Consider the following 21,483-nt stretch of genomic DNA (forward strand, 5'->3'; position numbering starts at 1 on the left):
TGATTTTGCTTGATGACCCAAATCCCTTGACAGAGACATCTTCAACCTTATCCAAGTAGTATAAAAATTGGAGTACACTCATCACGCACACCACCAACCCAATCAAAATACCATCATGGACCACAGACGAACCAAGCTAATTAAACTGCTGGATCCCCTCATCGTGCTTCTAAGTTTGCTGCTCGCTGGCTTTGCTGCTGCCTGTCCATGCCAGCATCGGCCATGGAGCTCTCCGGCCTGCCGCTGGTCCTGCTGCTCTGCTTGCTGGCTGGCTCGTTGACGACGGCCCTGCCAGCGCTGCCCGGGATGGACAGGGTGCATCAGCAAGTCGACGGGGCGAACCGGCGACAAGCTGGGGCTTCTTGCCTCGCGCATCCATTTGCGCTGCCACCAGAGGGGATAGGCTGACATCCACAAGTAGTTTTGTCTTCGATCATGGCTTTTGAGTCATGTCCCCTTTTTTTCCTTTATCCTTCTGATCTTTTTGATCAGCCTCATGTAACCTTGTTTTTCTCCACCTGCTCCCTCCTATGATTAACACGAAAAGCCAGCCAAGCTGAGTCTTTCAACAAAAAAAACAGGGCGAACCGGCGAGGTCCATCCATCGGACTCGTCATGTCGTACGTCGCTGAGGACACGTCGCTCCAAGCCTCCTGCTACTTCAGGCCTTGGCGTGTCCAGCCCTTCGTTGACCTCTACGGTGAGTCTCGGCCTCCCAATTCTGATCCAAATTGCTTGCCTGTAGATTGTGCAAATGTAGCACTGGATGAGTTTGGCCGTTCCTTTCGATTGTGCAAATGTAGCACTGGGAATCCAATCCTCCTTGTTTGGCGCTTGACAGACGGTGGTCCACACTTGTCTCGCTAGAATACTGTCAGGAACCTGACCTTGGGCAACGCCAGTGATTTTAGTCCCATCTTGGGCAACGCCACCGTCATGGACTCGACCTGGCGCACCGATGCCGGTCATCACCGTGCCTGCTTCTTTGTCTTCGGCGACATACGCCGAACTCCTTCCACCGACGACACACGCCTGGCGTCTCTCGGTAACATGATGTCGATGCCGTCACACTCAAACGCGAGCCTTCCCAAACGCCTCTTCATGGCGTTGCACAGCGCAGCCTCCGCCGCCGTGCCGCACCTCCATGCCGCCACGCCGTGCCGCACGTCCGTGACCTTTGCACCACCATGCAGCGCCTCCGCCACCGCCGCGCTCGCCACGGACTCACCGCGCACCGCCTCCGCATCCACCATGACAGCCGCAACGCCTCGCGCCTCCATAGGCCGACACACGGCCCGGAGTTTCGCGCAGCCGCCAGAGCCGGCCCTGGGGTATGGCGGACGGGGCGACCGCCTAGGGCCCAGGTCTGGTAGGGGCCCATGATCTGTGATGCATGTATATGTATAGCCCTCAAAAAAATGTATAGCCCAGTAAAAAAGAAAAAATAGAAGGAAGGAGCAGCGTGAATGCGTGATGAGCTTGGCGGCTGATCGCTAGCGAGGAAAAGGTCAAGCGTCGCATGGCTGGCTTCTCGCACGCATCCATCCATCCATATGGATCGCTACTATCAAATCAAAGAATAGAAAGAAAGAAAACATAGCGATCGATGCCTCAACGTCTTCCTGTGTTCGTCGCTTGAGACTCAACCGTCGCTCCAGTTTCTTGCCGGTTGCCGCCGCTAAGCGCCCTGCTGGCTGCCGGCCCTGGCTTCGCTCCCGATTTTTGCTGTCCTGCACTTGACTCGTCCTAATATTGCCGCCCGGCCATCCGCGAGGCTAGGAGTTCATCGATCATCGTCCTCTCAGTCTTTCAAATGTACGTAATGATTCATCATCAGCAATTTCAATATACATGGTATAGAATTGTTAAGGTGTTTCTAATTGTATATGTACTATTTTTCTGCATCATGTATGGCTGAAAAATTACTCTTAATATTTTGCAAATGAAGTTAGACATGCACTAGATGCTTATATAATGTGCAGAAAAATACATATACATATAGTATTAGGGGCCCATGTCATTGAGTTCGCCAAGGGCCCTCTAAAACATAGGGCTGGCCCTGGCAGCCGCCAATGAACACCCCCACGCCGGCACGCCTCCCACACAGCGAACCATGCCCAAGAGAACCAAGCTCATGATACCAAATGTTGGGACAAACACCGGACCAGCTCGCCGCTCATCTCCCGTCTCACTCGCTCAGACGAAGGTGGAAGGAGGAGCACACTGGACACAAGTTTTTTCGGCGCACAGACGCCTTGCCGCACGAACGGCGCCTCGGCCGCACGAACAACCTTACTTTACTGAGCACATACCTCCGGCTCAGCTCATACCGTCACCGTGGCTCGGCAACAGACCGGCACCTCGATCAATACATTAAAGGGCCTTTTATACCGGACTGCACACACACACACTAGCACACGCATGCACGCAAGACCCGGCCACCACACCGGCCACCACTAGCACGTACACGGCCGGCTCACCACTAACCAACTAATCAAGTCCTACATGCATGCATCTCCAGCGATTATGCAGCTCCACTAACGGCCACACGACCTGGCTATGCATGTAGCTTGTTAGAGAGAATCGAGAGAGAGAAGCGAATGGAAAACAGATATATGAATGAACAGTTATTCTATTGATTGAAGATTGGGGTATTTATACCCAGTTTACAAGGCGGTTACAAAAGGAGGCAGTTGCCAAAAGTGGCACCGACATAGCAGTGATTAATAGTTAATTAACCTAATTAATTAATTCCTAACACTCCCCCTAATCAATGCTTGTCTTTGTGAATATACATCATCTTGATAGACTCCTCCTAGTATGTATTTGCCTTGAACGTTCATCATCTTCATCTTGAAAGTCTCCTCCAAAAACCCTATGGGAAAAATATGAGGAGAATAGTGCAGATATGTTGCTAAAACTCCTTTAAACCCAGTGGAAAAAATAATAAGGAGAAAATGATGCAACATATAATGATTATTGTCTCTTGATAACTCATATGATAAAAACCTTTGAAGAAGGAGAAAAATCATCGATGAGTTTAGAGAACAATTAATATGTCTTGAGTACTTTCTTTAAAAACCCCGATAGGGAAAAAAGAAAGTATGACATGCCTCGTTAAAAACCCTTATGAGAAACTTTGAGAGAAAACTCATAAAGAAAAAGAGTGCGATTATATATGCCATCGAAAACTCCTTTAAAACCCAATGGGAAAAATATAAGGAGAAAATGATATGACATATATGAACACTTGTATCTATATTGTCTCATTAAAAACCTTTTATGAGAAACCATTAGGGAAAAACTCGTGAAGGGAAAAGAGTACAATATATGTAATCTGATGTTTGTTAACATGTTATACTTTGGGAGATTACTCCCCCTGAACTTTGCAAATCTGGAGGATGTCTCATATCAATTACATTGACATGATCATGACATTATGAATAATATGTCGGTTTTTCCAATATTTTGTTTGCAAACTGTTTCATCACTTTTCTATAATTCATGAGGATAAGTGATCTCGAGCAATGTGCTTTGTGATATTGCTCTTCATATAACCTGTATGTATTGAGTAATACAAGTGGTAGCATCTTGATAAATCAAGTTATGTTACTCTGATGAATCTCAACCACATGGTTTTGAGTGTGGTTAATCATTCTGCTAAGCCAACCATATTTTCAATGCCTTTAGATAAAGTAATTATGTCAGAATGATAAGGGGAAGTAGCCATTAAATTCTATTTATATGAATTCCATAAGAAGGCTATTCCATCAAATTCAGTCATTGATATGGCTTTGTTGGGATCAAGTAAAGAGCCAATATCATGGTCAAATCTTGATTTTCCTGATGGAATTGTTCAGGATTTATTATGAACTTGAGGTATAAGTTAATATTCCTCATATCGACCATATACGTTTTGTTGATGTGATATATCCACATTGAACTTCTCAAATATGTTTTGGATATATGTAGACTGATATGTATTCTTGAGAGAATGCTCAAGTTGTAAACTTAAGCTAAATTTGGTTTAATCCAAATTTTCCGCCTTGAGATGATTTTGTATATGTTTAGGTCTTGTATAGACATTGATGATGAAGTCATCGATATACACTAAGTGATATAAGGAAAACAAATTTTGGATTTCCTTATTAACACAGAAGCAATCATCATTCTTTGAGTAATCCCTTTGAAGAAGGAACTCATTTAGTCGGTAGTACCATATGATTTCCGACTATTTCAAGTCATAGAGTGACTTTGAAGTTTTACACAAAACATGCTACGATTTATCTTTGGATTCGGAATTTTAAGCCCTTCAGGAACTTTAAAATAGATATCCGAAATGAGTGATCCATATGAGTATGTAGTCACTGCATCCATTAACTGCATGGTATTATTCGTACTGCCTATGATATTTAGTATCGAAACATAATTCCACTAATACCAGAAGGGTATGTCACATCGTGATCGATGTCGGATCTCTGCGTGAACCCTTTTGCTACAAGCCTCGCTTTCTCACCACCTCATTGACTTTGTCTATGAATGGGAAGTTTTTAGTATTCCATATGGAAGATACTTATGAGGAGTAGGTATTACTGCAGTAAATACCACTCATTTGTTGAGCGAGTGCTATCCTTCATTACTTGCTTCCTTTTTATGTGAACCAATATGAGTGCAAGAGGCACTCTACCATGGATTTTGGTTCTGGGCCCAAAAGGTTTTAGCAATTTGAGAAGAAATATATGTCGACAAATGTAGTCTTTAGTTTATATGATTCTGATGGAATCATTGAAGTTTGTGGATAAAATATGTACTCCTTTTTAACTCCTTGTGATTTCCTACAACAAATGGAGTCAAGGTGTTTCGATGTCCCGGCACCAAAACATTTGTGCACCTTTATGCCGGGAATTGGATGATGAGCATCCAGTGAGGTGTCTTTCAACTTGATGTTGAATTACATTTACTAGTTGAGGATGTGATTTCCTCTGTTTCCGCGGAAGCATATGAGAAGTTATATCTCATATTGTCAGATTTTCTCCCCTCTTGCTCTCATTTGGGGAGAAGAGTGGTTTATCAGGTACCTCCACTCTTCTGACACTTTACTGCAGGAATATATAATTTACTAACACCTTGTCATCAGTAAATGTATGTGGCAGATTTGCAATGTGTTGCAAATATATAATTCTCTAAACTTCTAGTTCAGATTCTTTGAGACATGGATATAAGGATTGAATGTCAATAACATTTCTAATTTATTTTTTCGGCATTCTTTGTGGTACTTATCTCCCCCTAATGCCGAAAATATCCTTATTGCTGATGCAATCAGCGTACGGACTATGAATAATTTTGATTGACGGATAAATTATTATTCCTCACATAGATCCCTGATTTTCTGTGAGTGCCCATTGATGTATGCTGGAGTGCTGATATCGGTATGTAACCGAATTATCGCAGATGGGAAATACTTTGTTGATTTCCACGTAGTTACTACAAGGGGAAAGTAGTATGAAATGCAGTTGGTATGATTTAGATCATACTTACGGTGTGTAAGGCCGTATGTGTCCAGCAAGAGGCTGGTAAATTTACAATTCTTTAAGATTGGTCATGTAATTCATTTCACTATCTTTGATAAGAAATTTAGTTAAACCATTCTGGGTATGTACATAGAGTACAAAAATATAATCGGACATTGCTTGTGAAATGATTTCAATGACATTGTCCATTCGAATGGGTTTTTCGATCCTGTTTTTAGGAGAATTTGCTCCTACTTTGATAAGTTGAGCAATTTATTTAGTAAGATTATGCATGGTTGTGTGTGATAAGAGACACACTTGAAATCATTTTATAAATGTTCCTATGAGTACCATGAAGTATCTAAATAATTCCACATAATGGTTAACTAATCCACATATGTCTTCTTAATGTATTCAAGGAAGATTGAGTGGCTCATTTAGAATTTTAAGGTGAGAGTGCCTTAAAACTGATTTCCCCTATGGCACATGTAGTGCGCATAAAATCTGATGATTTAGGATATTTTGCAACTTGTTAAGTTGTGACCAACAGAATTGTCAATAATTTTCTAATCATCCCCAAACCAGGATGGATAAGTCTATCAAAATAGACATTTAATTTATTAATATTTAGAAAATTATTTCGTACGCAACAATACTAAGTATGAATTTAACCATACTATCAAATTTATTAAATATTGTATCCAAGTGATGGGATATTGAACATCCTACTACATGTAGTAGTACAAGTACAGGTTAATGCTATTTTTGGGAATAATTAGGAGATTACCTAAGGTCTCCGATATTATTGAGTGCAAATGAGTTCATCCTCCATTTTCTGCACTAGATTTTGGTCCTCCTTCTGATGAAGATTCTGAGAACAATTCTTTACCAGAATCTGGTTGTTATTTGCAAATTTTCAAATTTATCCCATTGAACTTATTTGCCTTTTAATAAATTTGTGATGTGGTTCGACCATATGTTTGAGGGTTTGGTAATCATAGGTACAATATTTATATAACCACGCATCTGATAAACTTGAGAGTTGTCTTTTGATCATTTGAAAATGACCGATTCTTATTAAGAGATAATTCCGTCTTTGGTTGTCTATTAGCCTCCACTTTACTTCGAATTCCTCATAGTTGTATTTTGTGACAACTAACTTGCATACTATTCTCGATACTAGCATGAATTTTAAATTATGGTATAGCACCCATTAGGTGAATCTGATGATTTTAAGAAATTCCATGTTTCTTGATCATAAAAAAAGGTAGTACCATCTTAAGAGGATGTAAAGTGCATTAAGGGCTTTTCAACTGGATCTGTATATAGGAAAATATTTGATCACGAGATCTCAACTTAAAGTTGATTAAAGTGACAGAATTGTGAGATGCAATAGACTTGATGTTTTGAAATCAAATGGGTGATCAATCGTGATGTGCTCATGGCAGCATGTTTCTCTCAAGGGAAAAATTGTAGTGAATAAATATTCATCCATAATTACTTAGTTTGAGAACTAAGTGAAGTTGATGACATATAAAATGCAACATGTATATACTTAGCTATCAAGAGAATAGCCATTGCAGAAGGTGGAGTTATAGTGGCAATAGGCCACGGGTGGACACAATGACTGATGTCATGAATCATCTTAAAATAAATACTCCCACCTAATCTTGAATTTAGTGCATTTGGAAATGTCAGGCATGTGTTACATGAAAATACTCATGGCCAAGATGATCCTTGGTGAACCTGGGTGTATCCTTCAATACAACAGATGTGATGAAATCATTGCTAATGTTTTGGACTTCATTCTTGAGAAAATATGTGACTTCAGAGTCACTGCCAAAACACATAGACTTTTCATGTTTATCATTGGTTAGTCACTATAAAAGTATAACCACAATTTGATGTGGACCTATCAATAATGTTTGAGACACTCAACAATTTCTATAAATTGTGGTATCCATTTTAATGAATGGACGACACTATAATTAAAATAGTGACATAGGCTCCACTGCCATGTATTTTACCAATGTAATAGAAGGTAATTACTGGTATGTGCAAATATTTGCATAGTTGTCTATGACATATTAAAGCAAAATGAGGCTTGAATAAATGATATTTGTGGAAAATATTTGCCATTTCAGCATGTAGTGTTCATGCATGAATACCTTTTATTATGAGAGTAAATATCTTTTTTTTAGTGAACAACAACAATTGCTTCAGAGGAGCAATTTTTTTTTATGATAGCTGATGCTATACACTCATATGTGTAGACCTCCATTTATATAGAATAACACTTTGAAGATAGTCACCGGATGTGGTGTAGATCTCGCAGTAATAGAAAAACATAGTCTGACTTTTGTCAGTAGATGTTCATAATTCTATTACCTTATGTTATGCAAAATGTATGAAATCACTTTGAAGGTAGTCATCTGTCAAAATGACATGATGTAGACCTTGCAGTAATAGTGCAAGTGGGAGACTGTTGGAAATATGCCCTAGAGGCAATAATAAATTGGTTATTATTATATTTCCTTGTTCATGATAATCGTTTATTATCCATGCTATAATTGTATTGATAGGAAACTCAGATACATGTGTGGATACATAGACAACACCATGTCCCTAGTAAGCCTCTAGTTGACTAGCTCATTGATCAATAGATGGTTACGGTTTCCTAACCATGGACATTGGATGTCGTTGATAACGGGATCACATCATTAGGAGAATGATGTGATGGACAAGACCCAATCCTAAGCCTAGCACAAAGATCGTGTAGTTCGTATGCTAAAGTTTTTCTAATGTCAAGTATCATTTCCTTAGACCATGAGATTGTGCAACTCCCGGATACCGTAGGAATGCTTTGGGTGTATCAAACGTCACAACGTAACTGGGTGACTATAAAGGTGCACTACAGGTATCTCCGAAAGTGTCTGTTGGGTTGGCACGAATCGAGACTGGGATTTGTCACTCCGTGTAAGCGGAGAGGTATCTCTGGGCCCACTCGGTAGGACATCATCATATGCGCAATGTGACCAAGGAGTTGATCACGGGATGATGTGTTACGGAACGAGTAAAGAGACTTGCCGGTAACGAGATTGAACAAGGTATAAGGATACCGACGATCGAATCTCAGGCAAGTACAACACCGCTAGACAAAGGGAATTGTATACGGGATTGATTAAGTCCTTGACATCGTGGTTCATCCGATGAGATCATCGTGGAACATGTGGGAGCCAACATGGGTATCCAGATCCTTCTGTTGGTTATTGACCGGAGAACGTCTCGGTCATGTCTGCATGTCTCCCGAACCCGTAGGGTCTACACACTTAAGGTTCGGTGACGCTAGGGTTATAGAGATATTAGTATGCGGTATCCCGAAAGTTTTTCGGAGTCCCGAATGAGATCCCGGACGTCACGAGGAGTTCCGGAATGGTCCGGAGGTGAAGAATTATATATAGGAAGTGCTATTTCGGCCATCGGGACAAGTTTCGGGGTCATCGGTATTGTACCGGGACCACCGGAAGGGTCTCGGGGGTCCACCGGGTGGGGCCACCTGCCCCGGGGGGCACATGGGCTGTAAGGGGTGTGCCTTGGCCTATATGGGCCAAGGGCACCAGCCCCAAGAGGCCCATGCGCCAAGAGAAGAGAAAAAGGGGAGAGTCCTAAAGGGGGAAGGCACCTCCGAGGTGCCTTGGGGAGGATGGACTCCTCCCCCCCCTTGGCCGCACCCTTCCTTGGAGGAAGGGGCAAGGGCTGCGCCTCCCCCTCTCCCTTGGCCCTATATATAGTGGGGAAAAGGAGGAGCAAACCAATCTAAGGCCTGGCGCCTCCCTCTCCCTCCCGTGACACATCTCCCTCCTCCCGCAGCGCTTCGCGAAGCCCTGTTGGAATCCCGCTACTTCCACCACGCCGTCGTGCTGCTGGATCTCCATCAACCTCTCCCTCTCTCCTTGCTGGATCAAGGCATGGGAGACGTCTCCGTTCCGTACGTGTGTTGAACGCGGAGGTGCCGTCCGTTCGGCGCTAGGATCATCGGTGATTTGAATCACGACGAGTACGACTCCTTCAACCCCGTTCTCTTGAACGCTTCCGCGCGCGATCTACAAGGGTATGTAGATCCAATCCTCCCTCGTTGCTAGATGACTCCATAGATTGATCTTGGTGACACGTAGGAAAATTTTGAATTTATGCTACGTTCCCAACACCTACTTCCCCCCGCGCACATTTCTCCACTCCACACTCGGTTGCTCTAAACCGTCGAGAGCACTCTGGGACGAGCACCGCCATCATGCCGATGAGCCCGTGCGCTTTTCGCGATCGATGATCATGACTGGAGGGTGGCCCATGCCGATGCCATGCCGTTCTACCTGAGCAGGTGGAACGTGTCGTCGCTAGCATACCACGTGGACGCCGTACCTGAACAATGTAGGCCTGCTGATCTCCTCGTCGTTGTCAAAGACGGTCATCTAGAGGACCGCACTGGTGCAGCGAATCGGAAGAGCGAGAAACCTCCCGGATGATGTGGGCCCGTCGGCGTTGGCCTCGACGGTTGTTGCCGCCAGCCTCGACGTCACGTACACTGATAATTACCCTTGGAATCGGCCGTGTTTAACGTCTGCTCTTTGTATTTACTACGTGAGGTAGACGCTAGCGAAGGCAAGAGTTCAACTACGAGCGAAAGACCAGGTCGTGGGCACAACACCTTTTCTTTATCTTATATATATTCAAAATCGTGAGGTGTAAACACATATGCATAAGGCCTTATGCGGCCCAAAAGCAAAAGCACATGATGGGGCCCATAGCAGGAACGCAGGAGGCGGCCCATAGAATCAATAAATTAGTATGAACCATCTTAGTACCACCTCGCGTACGTGAAGCTTAATTATCATCACGAAGCTTAGTAGAGAGATAAAAAAACAAAGAGACAGCTTATGGAGAATTATAAAAGCTTCCGTCCTTTATTACTCCCTCTGTTCACTTATATAAGATGTTTTAGTAAATTCAGACAGTGTACTAAACAGTTCCAACTCAGCTGTCTGAATCGCCTTATAAAAACGAACGGAGGGAGTATTAGATATAGAGGTATAGATATAGATTAGAGTACCCAAAATGTACTACTGAAAATTTGTTGTCGTTGGATCATCTCGACCCTCCAAGTAAGATAAGTGAACAACCCAAATTGATTTGATGTACTATAATAAGAAAACTCCTTAGTTATGATGTCCAACATCAAGATCTGGAGAACTGACTGGAAAAATCATTTTTGCAATCTTTACATTAAGCAAGGGCAACCCTCAGTTCCACTAACCAAAATAAACAGTGTCCGGGCTACCATAAAACAAAAAAAGCAAAAAATAATAATAACAACAACTAATAATCGTCAACCCCTTTTAACAGGACATGACCAAACCTTTGTGATGCCTACAAGGTCTACAACGACTAAGCCTACAAGGTGTTGAAGACATAGCTTACAGGTTTTTTGGCCTTGGCATATTGGGCTATGCTGGGGCTAAAAGACAACTACCTATCTCGGGTCGAATTGGGCTTGGTCCGTGGCAGGAACAAGTCAAAATATGCCGATTCGGCTCGGCCTGCTGAACTGTGAGTTTGAGCCAAGCCCGCGATGGGTTAGTTCTATCTTGGGCCAAGCCCGTAAGCCCACTCGGCTCCCCCATCCCTAAGCATAACCTACTAGGTTTGCAGTCCAACTATCAGTGGAAGAGTGTGCTCTTTGGGTGTGGCAACATGATCGCTATTGGGTGCGTAAGGATTGATTCAAGTACTTCTTTCCCGATGCCTCGCAGTCGTACATGTTTGCTAACATCATCTTGATTATCTATGTGTATTGAAATCTACTTATTATACGAAAATGGTGAAGAGAGAGTTATGTGGAAATGTAAAATGTGCGGATGAATGAATGGGAGATGGTGGGCTTTCCTACGCGTTCATGCGAAAATGAGGTGAAATATATAGGAGCCGGTAAGTGTTGTTTATGCATGTCACGTGAAGGTGGATTGGGAAATTAGTAAAACGCACCGGCTATAGATGGCCGCCCGGCTTCTATATAAACACATGCATAATCTACCATTCTATTTCACTTTTCTTGAAGTCTGAGATATGATGGCTGGTTTTGATCAAGAAAAGTAACTCGACACGTCAGTTTCAGCAATATTTACATTTTCTTTAGCAAGGGCAACCCCCAGTTCCACTAACAGAAACAACCAATGTTCAGGTACCGCAAAACCAAAAGGAAATAAAAAATAAAAACAACAAACAATCCTCCTCTGTATTGCCATGTTTTCCCCGGTACAAAATTCAACACGGATTTTGCTTGATAACCCAAATCCCCTGACAGAGACATCTTCAACCATATCCATGTATAAACAATTAGAGCACATCATCACGCTCACCACTCAACGCGGAGGTAATTAAACTGCTCCATCCCCTCATCGTGCTTCCAAGTTTTATGCCAGCCACGGCCATGGAGCTCTCCAGCCTGCCGCTAGTCCTGCTGCTCTGCTTGCTGGCACCTGGCAGGCTCGTCGACAACAGCCTTGCCGGCCCTGCCCGGGATGGACAGGGTGAGGCAGCAAGTCGACAGGGCGAACCGGCGAGGCCCATCCATCGGGCTCGTCATGTCGTATGTCGCTGACGACGCGGCGCCTCCAGCTACTTCAGGCCTTGGCGTGTCTCCGCCTCCCGTTTCTGATCCGAATTTCTTGCCTGTAGATTGTGCAAATGAAGCACTGAGTGAGTTTGGCCATTCCTGGTTGACTTTTTGGTTGTTTCCCGTTTGAACTGCTGCTAACTAAACCCAGATACCAACAGACAACACACAACAGAAGGAAACAAGTAGAGATGATATTGTAGCGTTAACACTTAACAATGGAGAATATAAACTTGAAATTTTAGAGATACCTGAAGCTGTGCGCGCACAGCAAAGCTTGCTGGCTCTGCAAATTTTGCATGATCTGCAGTCACACAAGGCCCGAACTCCCTTTCAAGACCTGAATGCAGATTGGCCCATTCACTCATTTTGGATAACAGCTATGGAAAGGTGGTCCAGAAAGCGACTGAAGGACTGCGTATAAACATGGCAAAACACACAAGATAACATACTCCATTAGAAAATGAAAAATGAAAGGGGACATATAATAATACCCGAGTTCTCCATTGTACTGTAATCCTTTTTACATGTTCACTGATTTTGCTATTCTGCTATAGACTGAGCTCTCATTCAAGTTGCATGAAGGAATATTTCGCAGCCCTTTAATGCATACATGTATTTAAAATCCACACAAAGTCTGGAAAAAGTTCATGCTTACTTCAAGGTACAAAATAATGAAAAAAGAAAATAAAATACACAATAAATTCTCAATATGGAAGTAAATAAACTTACAAATAAAGAACAAGTTGGTAAAACAAAATAAAAATAAAACCAATAGAATACGCAATAGGAAAATCGCTTGAAGATAAGAAAATGGTACGCTATACCACTGGGCCAGCCCAAGTGCTACTGAAGGCAAGCGGTACGGAAAGCAAACTACTACATACTCCCTCCGTTCGAAAATACTTGTCACAAAAATGAATAAAAATGGATGTATTTAGAAATAAAATATATCCAGATACATTTATCTCATCGACAAGTAATTCGGACGGAGGGAGTATTATTTTAGATACCCTAAAAACATATAGTTTTAGATATCTTGTCCACACTTGTATCAGAAAAAAAAAAATTTGTCCAGACGGAGCGCACATTGGTTTCGTGGCCAGCTTCACTGTGAGGTACCTCTCAGGTTTCAGGTTCGCTGCCTATCTGCCCAATTTTTCACCTTATTTCTCTCTCTCATACCCTGCCATTGTGGGGTGGGTGGGGGGATGTAGCTGGTCCGAGGTAGGACCGTGTAATTTATCTTGGTCCGACCTCCCGTGCCCTATTATTTTCTTATAAACAAATTTTGTAGCATATGAAGAGGGTTCAGGTTTGAGTCTCGTGCCCTAATTTTTTAGGTTTCTTTTTTTAGCATCAGTACAGACGCAAGCGCTCATATACACGCGCATACACTCATTCCTATGAACACACACACGCACACCCTATCCCTATGAGCACCTCCGAAAGACTGAAATGTACAATATTAACTAGTGTCTGACTGAAATGTGGCCCAAACAAGGAGCACGCATGACACATCAGCACCATCCATCTGTGCTGGTCTAAATGGTGTATAAGAAAAGAAAGGCTAGGCCCAACTGGTGATGTGTGACGGTCTCTCTTTGTCCATCATAATGAGGTTACCGATTTGGGGGCCATCCTCATGTTGCGGATCCATGACGGTTTCTGTTACGGATCCTGGGAACGTCATCAGAAATCCGTCATTGATTAACATGTTTTTTGTAGTGCGCCCAAGCGGACGAGATGGCAGAGCAGCAGGCCATCCTGGAGTCCATCCAAAATGATGCCTATGTGAAGGCCAACCGGCAGAAACGGGCAGCAACCGACGCGCTCTTTGATGTGGTCGAAGCGAAGATGGATGTGGAGGCCGACGCGGAGGTGCCGCAGGAACCGGAGTTGCGGCTGATGCCCATGTACCTAGAGACGGACACAGAAATAATGGACATCTCCGAAGAGGACTAGGGTAGTTGATCTACGTAGTTCGTGATTTTTTTTTCTTTGCATTCTTTTATATGAATTTAAGATTTCTAATATAGGGTATTCGGATGTAGATGAGAAATTTTGATGACTAGCCGGTCACTGCCAGATTTTTTGCCTAGTCCGGTTGTAGATGCCCTCTCTCTCCGTAAAAAAATATGAGCGTTTAGAGTGGGTATATTAGTATATATGTATACTAAAGGAAAATTATGATTAAAAGTTTAAAAAAAGTTTTCTTCCCGGGTACTGTTAACCCCCAACTTGCTGAGATGCTAGCAACGAGAAGTGTAGTGCAACTGGCGCTGAGTATGAACATCCAGCGTCTTCACGTCGAGTTAGACTGCCAGGAGGTGGTGACCATGCTAAATGGGGAAGATAAGAACCTCTCGATTATGGGTCAACTGGTCGAGGAGACGAAGGAGCTGCTGCGGACAAGGCAGGAGTTCAAAGTCACTTGGGTACGTCGCGAGGCGAATAGAGCGGCGCATGGTTTAGCTAAAGAGGGTGTTAGCAACAAGACTTCAGATTATTTCCCTAATTTTCCCTCTGATTGCATTTTACATGTTGTAGCGGACGAGGTCCCAGACCACTTTTAAGTTAATAAAGTTGCGATTACCCCTCAAAAAAAAACACAAGCATACAGTATTTCAGCTACCACAAAGGCCCCGTAATATTTTACACCTGTATATTACCAAGCTCCAACAAATTCCTGGTATAAAAAAAATTCAACGCCATCGACAAAACCAGGGCCCGTGCGACCAAACTGCCGCTCTACCTGCTGCTCATCGCCCTCCTGGCCATTGTCTCACTCCTCTCTCCTCTGCCTCAACCGCCGGGCACTCTTGGTGCTCGGCCACCTCCACCACCTCGCCATGCGCGATCTATCACGGCGGTCGTCATGCTCTGCCTCGGCAGGAACTGCACTGTCGAGATGCTCCAGGCCATGGCGATGTCCCCGTTGGAGGGCACGGTTCACCGGCTTATCCGGCAAGATCCAACCCATCTCCTCCGCGTCCATCGAGGTGGGCGTTCCGGCGGTCCATCGCTCGCCGCCTATGCCGGCAGCCCACTCAATCGCTGGTGGGACTGGGGCCTCGGACGGCTGGCCCAGTCGCAGCCTTTGCCGCTGATGCCTCACCCCTTTCTTGCTCCGGCGGCGCGTGCCAACCTCCACGAACCAAGCGGGGCCAAAAGAATAAGAAAAGGTAAACAACAAATAATCATCCTCTGTTTTGAAATGTTTTTCCAGTATTCAACACGTGATTTTGCTTAATGACCCAGATCCTTTTTTAGTTGTCATAATTGATATTTCTTGGTTGTCTTCAAACTGCTAGCAGTTTATTTGCAAAATCGGTGAAGTTTTTTCAAAATTCATGAACTTTTTTCAAATTTCTGATTTTTTTCAGAATCGACGAACCTTTTCAAATTCATGAACTTTTCTAAATCATGAATTTTGTAAATTCGCAAAAAAAAAATTCTAATTCTTGAGTTTTTCCAAACCCATGTACATTTTTTTGATTCACAAATTTTTAAAAACTTCCCTAGACCAGATTTTGATTAAATACTAGAAAAGCCAGTCATGTTTTCCCTCCCTAGACCAATAGATTTCTACAGAATGAGTGAAAAAAAAGGCAAGTTGTGCCCCTGTGCCGCTGTGTGAACGAACAAACAACGGGTACAACTCATGCTAGCGAGGAACAGACTTGGCGATTCAAGGGCGGGCCCATGCCCGCGCGCCCCTATGCGTTGTAACTCTTAGAGCATCTCTAGCCGTTGCCTCCCCCCCCCCCCCCCCAGGAGACATAAAAATCGCCCCTGGGGGCGAGCCGGCGATGCAATTGGTGCTGGGGGTGGTTGGGCGTCCAGTCGTCGCCCTCAGGTCGCCCCCAGGCGCCGAGATTGGTCCAATTTTTGACCCACTTTTGGCGAATAAAGGCCCCATATGGGCGAGAATCGGCCCATATTCGGCGTGGTTCGCCGTTCAATTATGAACAAAAATATTTTTTTTATCACATAGTTCATCACAGAAAATCAAAATAGTTCAACAAAATAGTGCAACAACAAATAGTTCAATACAAATTATACAGTTCAACAAATAAAAACTCATATTTCATCACATGTCGAGCCCGGCGCCGCCCTTGAGCCTCCATAGGTGCTCCACCAGATCCTGCTGCAGTTGATGATGCACCTCCGGGTCTCGGATCTCCTGACGCATACTAAGGTAGGCAGTCCAGGTTGCCGGTAGCTGGTGATCAACTTCGGCTAGAGGACCCTGCCTGTAGTATGGTTCAGTGTCAAACACTTGCTCTTCCTGCTCGCTCTCGATAATCATGTTGGGCCAGATGACATAGCTAGTCATGATCTTCCACATTTGATCTTCTGATCAGGTCTGAGCAGGATAGCGGACAACAGCAAATCGAGATTGGAGCACACCAAAAGCCCGCTCGACATCCTTCCTGCAAGCCTCCTGCACCTTGGTAAAGTGGGACTTCTTGCCTCCTGGCACAGGGTTTGAGATAGTCTTCACAAATGTAGACCATCTCGGATAGATGCCATCAGGTAGGTAGTACCCCTTGTTGTAGTGCCACCCATTGACCTCGAAGTTCATCGGAGGAGAATGACCTTCAACCAGCATCGCAATGACAGGGGAGCATTGCAGCACGTTGATGTCATTGTGAGTTCCTGGCATACCAAAGAAGGAGTGTCAAATCCAGAGGTCCTGTGTGGCCACCGCCTCAAGTACCACACAGCAACTGCCATTGGCGCCTTTGTACATCCCCTGCCAAGCAAATGGACAGTTCTTCCATTTCCAATGCATGCAGTCAATGCTTCCAAGCATCCCCGGAAATCCTCTTGCTGCATTTTGTGCTAAGATCCGAGCAGTGTCTTCCGCATTGGGTGTTCTCAAGTATTGCGGTCCAAACACTGCCACCACTGCCCAACAGAACTTGTAGAAACACTCAATGCTGGTGGACTCCACCATGCGCTCATAGTCGTCGAGTGAATCACCGGGAGCTCTGTATGCAAGCATCCTCATCGTTGTCGTGCACTTCTAGATCGAGGTGAATCCAAGTTTGCCGGTGCAATCCTTCTTGCACTTGAAGTAGCTGTCGAACTCCCGGATGGAATTCACAACCCTAAGGAATAGCTTTCGGCTCATCCGATAACAGCGCCGAAATGTTTTGTCGCCGTGAAGTGGAGCATCGGCGAAGTAGTCGGAGTAGACCATGTAGTAGCCTTCGAGACGATGCCGGTTCTTTGCTTTCACCCGCCCCGATGCCGAGCCACCTCGCCGCGGCTTTTCATTGCTCGCCAGCAGCTGGGCGAGGGCGGCGAGCACCATGAGATGCTCTTCTTCCTGGACGTCGGCCTCGGCTTCCTCCTCCAGCAGAGCGGCTAGCACTTCCTCGTCATCTGAGTCCATCGCTGAGGCAGGCAAATCGCCGAACACCTTACGCCCGATGGGCGTGTACCCCGCCGCTAAACTGCCCCTCCGCGGCCGGAAACGGCGGCCGGAATCGCCCAGCTGCTGGTGGAGGGGCTGCCTCGGCGAACCTCTGCTATTTTTTCGGCGGGGATTGGCTATCTAGCGGTGAAGGGCGGCGGGCGGCACCGGGATACAGCTAGTGGCGGCCGAGGGCGCGAGGGGTGCGAGGCGATTCGGGGAAGAGAAACTTGACTTTTCACCTGACGGCGTGGGCCAGCCGCGCTTTTCCCTTACACTGGAGCCCCCGATCGCCCCATAGTGCGTCGGATTCAGCCTGCGACCGCCGGGCCCAAAAACGGGCCGAACCGGCACTTTTCAGCGTCATGGAGGCGCGACTGGGGCGTTTTTTTGACGCCGGCGTCAAAAGGTGGCCTGGGAGAAGGGGCCTGTTGGGGACGCGGCTGAAGATGCTCTTAACCGGTGATATAGCCTCCGATTAGGAGCTCCTATGTTTGCAGTCCAACTATCAATGAAAGATTGTGCCCCTTGGGCGTGGTAACATGATCGCTATTTGGTGTGGAAGGATTTATTCACGTATTTGTTTCTTTTCTGATGCCTCTCAGTCATACGTGTTTTCTAACATCATCTTGATTATGTGTCGACCATCATGTGTATTGTTTATGTGTATTGAAATCTACCTTTTGTAAAAAATGATGAAGAGAGAGTTATGTGGAAATGTAAAATGCATGGATGAATGAATGTGAGACGATGGGCTTTACTACGTGTTCATGCGAACATGGGGTCGAAATATATAGGAGCGGGTCCGTGTAGTTTAGGCATGTCGCGTGAAAGTAGGTGGGGAGATTAATAAAATGCACCGGGTAGAGATGGCGGCCCGGCTTTTATATAAACACATGCCATATTCTGCCATTTTGTTTCACTTATCATGAAGTCTGAGATATGATGTCGGGCTTTGTGATCCACAAAACTAACTTGACAAATTAGTTCAGCAATATTTACATTTTCTTAAGCAAGGGCAAGTCCAGTTCCACTAACAGAGATAAACAGTGTTCAGGTACCCAAAAACAAATGAATAAAATTAATAAAAAACAAATTAAAAACAACGAATAACCCTCCTCTATTTTGCCATGCTTTTCCCAGTACAACATTCAACACGTGATTTTGCTTGGTGGCCCAAATCCTTTGACAGAGACATCCCAAATCACATCCGAGTATAAAATGTTGGGAATAAGCCGTGGCGAGCTCGGCGTGCGGTGCGCGTGCGTGCGCGCGGTGGCCGTGTCGGGCTCGAGCCGGAGTGAGCTTGGGTGCGTGCGTGCGCGGCCAAGTGTAGGTGTGCGTGCATGTGTGTGTTAGCGCGTGTGTGCGCTGGGTAGCTAGCGAGGGATCAGGAGGAGTGGACCACATCGGGTGCGTGCGTGGCCGCGGCGATCGCGTGCGTGCGCGATCGGAGTGCGCGAGCCGGTGCACGCGGGACGTGGCGAGTGGCAGGTGGGTGCGTTCGAGCGCGGCCCGGCATGCCGGAGCTCGCGGGTATAAAGTCCACTCCCTCCCTGTGTAATCGCTAAGGAAAACGAGTTCGTGCTCGTGGTGAAAAACAGAAAATTCCGTTCGTGCGGGGTGGCGTTTGTGCGCCGGCAAACTCTCTGTGTTCTTCCTCCACCTCTCTGGTAGTGTCTCCGGTGATCGCCGTCGAGTGCTCGAGCCCGCTACGCCAACACTTGGTATCAGAGTGAGGTAAGGGAGCGAGGCGAAGGAGCGTGCTGACGGAGGTCGCCGGCGTCGATGGCGCTGGTTCCACACGGCGGAGGCAGCGCGGGCGGATCGGTGTCCATGGGGATGCCGGTGCTCGCGCCGGACGGCTACACCGTGTGGGCGATCAAGGCGCAGGCAATCCTTGATGCCCACACGCTGTGGGAGGCGGTGGCGCCGGGCGACTCGCCGGTGAACGCGAAGAAGTGCAAGACGGCGAGGGCACTGATCTTGCAGGGGATGTCGGAGGATGTGTTGCTCTCGGTGGCGACGAAGACCACTGCCAGGGAGGTATGGGACTCCCTGTCGGTGCGATTCGTCAGCGCCGAGCGGGTGCGCGCGGCGAGGAGGGCGACGCTGCGCAGCGAGTTGGACCGGATCAAGATGGAGGGCGAGCAGCTGGACGCGTACGCCGGACGGCTCGCAGGCATGGCGGCGCGGTTTGCAGGGCTGGGGGAGACGCTGGGGGACACGGAGCTGGTGAAGAAGCTCCTGGACACTGTCCCGGACCGTCTCTTCCCTGTCGTCGCCGGGATTGAGCAGTTCTGCGTGCTGGAGGAGCTGACGTACGACGAGGTGCTCGGGCGGCTGCGCGCGTTCGACGAGCGCGTGCGGCGCCGTGGGCAGAGCAGCGGCGAGCGGGCGGATGGGCAACTTCTGTACACGGCGGCGTAGTGGCGGGCGCGGGAGCGGCGTCAAGGCGGAGCTCAGAATGACGACGACGACGACGTGCGCAGCGTGGCGACGCGGGACGGCGGCAACAGGCACGGCCGCTGCTACAAGTGCGGCGAGTGCGGCCATTTCAAACGCGACTGCCCGGAGCTGCGCAAGACGGCGGCGGCGGTAGAGCAGGCACTGGTGGCGGACGCCGTCGAGGACAACGGCCTCCTCTAGGCCACGGCTTAGGGGGAGAGTGTTGGGAATAAGCCGTGGCGAGCTCGGCGTGCGGTGCGCGTGCGTGCGCGCAGTGGCCGTGTCGGGCTCGAGCCGGAGTGAGCTTGGGTGCGTGCGTGCGCGGCCAAGTGTAGGTGTGTGTGCATGTGTGTGTTAGCGCGTGTGTGCGCTAGGTAGCTAGCGAGGGATGAGGAGGAGTGGACCACGTCGGGTGCGTGCGTGGCCGCGGCGATCGCATGCGTGCGCGATCGGAGTGCGCGAGCCGGTGCACGCGGGACGTGGCGAGTGGCAGGTGGGTGCGTTCGAGCGCGGCCCGGCATGCCGGAGCTCGCGGGTATAAAGTCCACTCCCTCCCTGTGTAATCGCTGAGGAAAATGAGTTCGTGCTCGTGGTGAAAAACAGAAAATCCCGTTCGTGCGGGGAGGCATTTGTGCGCCGGCAAACTCTCTGTGTTCTTCCTCCACCTCTCTTGTAGTGTCTCCGGTGATCGCCGTCGAGTGCTCGAGCCCGCTGCGCCAACATAAAAAATGGGGGCACGCTCATCATGTTCTCCACCAACCCAACCCAATCGCCATCGCCATCGCGGACCACAGACCAGCGCAGCTAATTAAACTGCCGCTGGACCATGCCAACATCGACCATGGAGCTCTCCAGCCTGCCGCTGGTCCTGCTGATCTGCTTGCTGGCCGGCTCGTCGACGACGGCCCTGCCAGCGCTGCCTGGGATGGACAGGGTGAGGCAGCAGGTCGACAGGGCGAACAGGCACGGCCCGTCCATTGGGCTCATCATGTCGTACGTCGCCGAGGACACCGCGCTCCAGGCCTCCGGCTACTTCAGGCCTTGGCGTGTCCAGCCCTTCGTTGACCTCTACGGTGAGTCTCCTCCTCCCGTTTCTGATCCGAATCACTTTCCTGTAGATTATGCAAATAAGCACTAGGTCAGTTTGGCCGTTCCTAGTTGACTATTTGGTTGTCTTCAAAGTTCAAACAGCACACGGCAAAGTTTACTGGCTCTGCAAATTTTGCGTGATCTGCAGTCACAGAAGGCCTGAACTCCCTTCGATGACCTGAATGCACATTGACCCATTCACTCATTTTGGATAACAGCTATGGAAAGGGGGTCCATAAAGCGATTGAAAGGACAGCGTATAAACATGGCAATAGACACACAAGAAGATAACATACTCCATTAGAAAAAGAAAATGGAAAGGGGAGATATAATAATACCTG

At 46.8% G+C, this 21,483-nt stretch overlaps 1 protein-coding gene and 1 long non-coding RNA gene across 2 annotated transcripts; one reads left to right on the forward strand and one right to left on the reverse strand.

The window, feature by feature from the left end:
- Positions 1-11,776: 11,776 nt before the first annotated feature.
- LOC147957482 (uncharacterized) lies at positions 11,777-13,442 on the reverse strand. Its single transcript, XR_015611955.1, has 2 exons — positions 12,432-13,442; positions 11,777-12,236 (listed from the first exon to the last, which is right to left on the reverse strand). It is a non-coding gene; the product is annotated as an uncharacterized LOC147957482 (long non-coding RNA).
- Positions 13,443-20,879: 7,437 nt separating this feature from the next.
- LOC147957483 (uncharacterized) lies at positions 20,880-21,483 on the forward strand. The gene is made up of 2 exons (XM_087537249.1): positions 20,880-21,126; positions 21,361-21,483. Exons 1-2 carry the CDS (start codon positions 20,880-20,882, stop codon positions 21,444-21,446), a joined length of 333 nt encoding a protein of 110 aa, XP_087393375.1. The 3' UTR covers positions 21,447-21,483.

Source organism: Triticum urartu, chromosome 7A, assembly GCF_056163025.1.
Source record: "Triticum urartu cultivar PI428250 chromosome 7A, HENAU_Tu73, whole genome shotgun sequence".
NCBI lineage: Eukaryota > Viridiplantae > Streptophyta > Magnoliopsida > Poales > Poaceae > Triticum > Triticum urartu.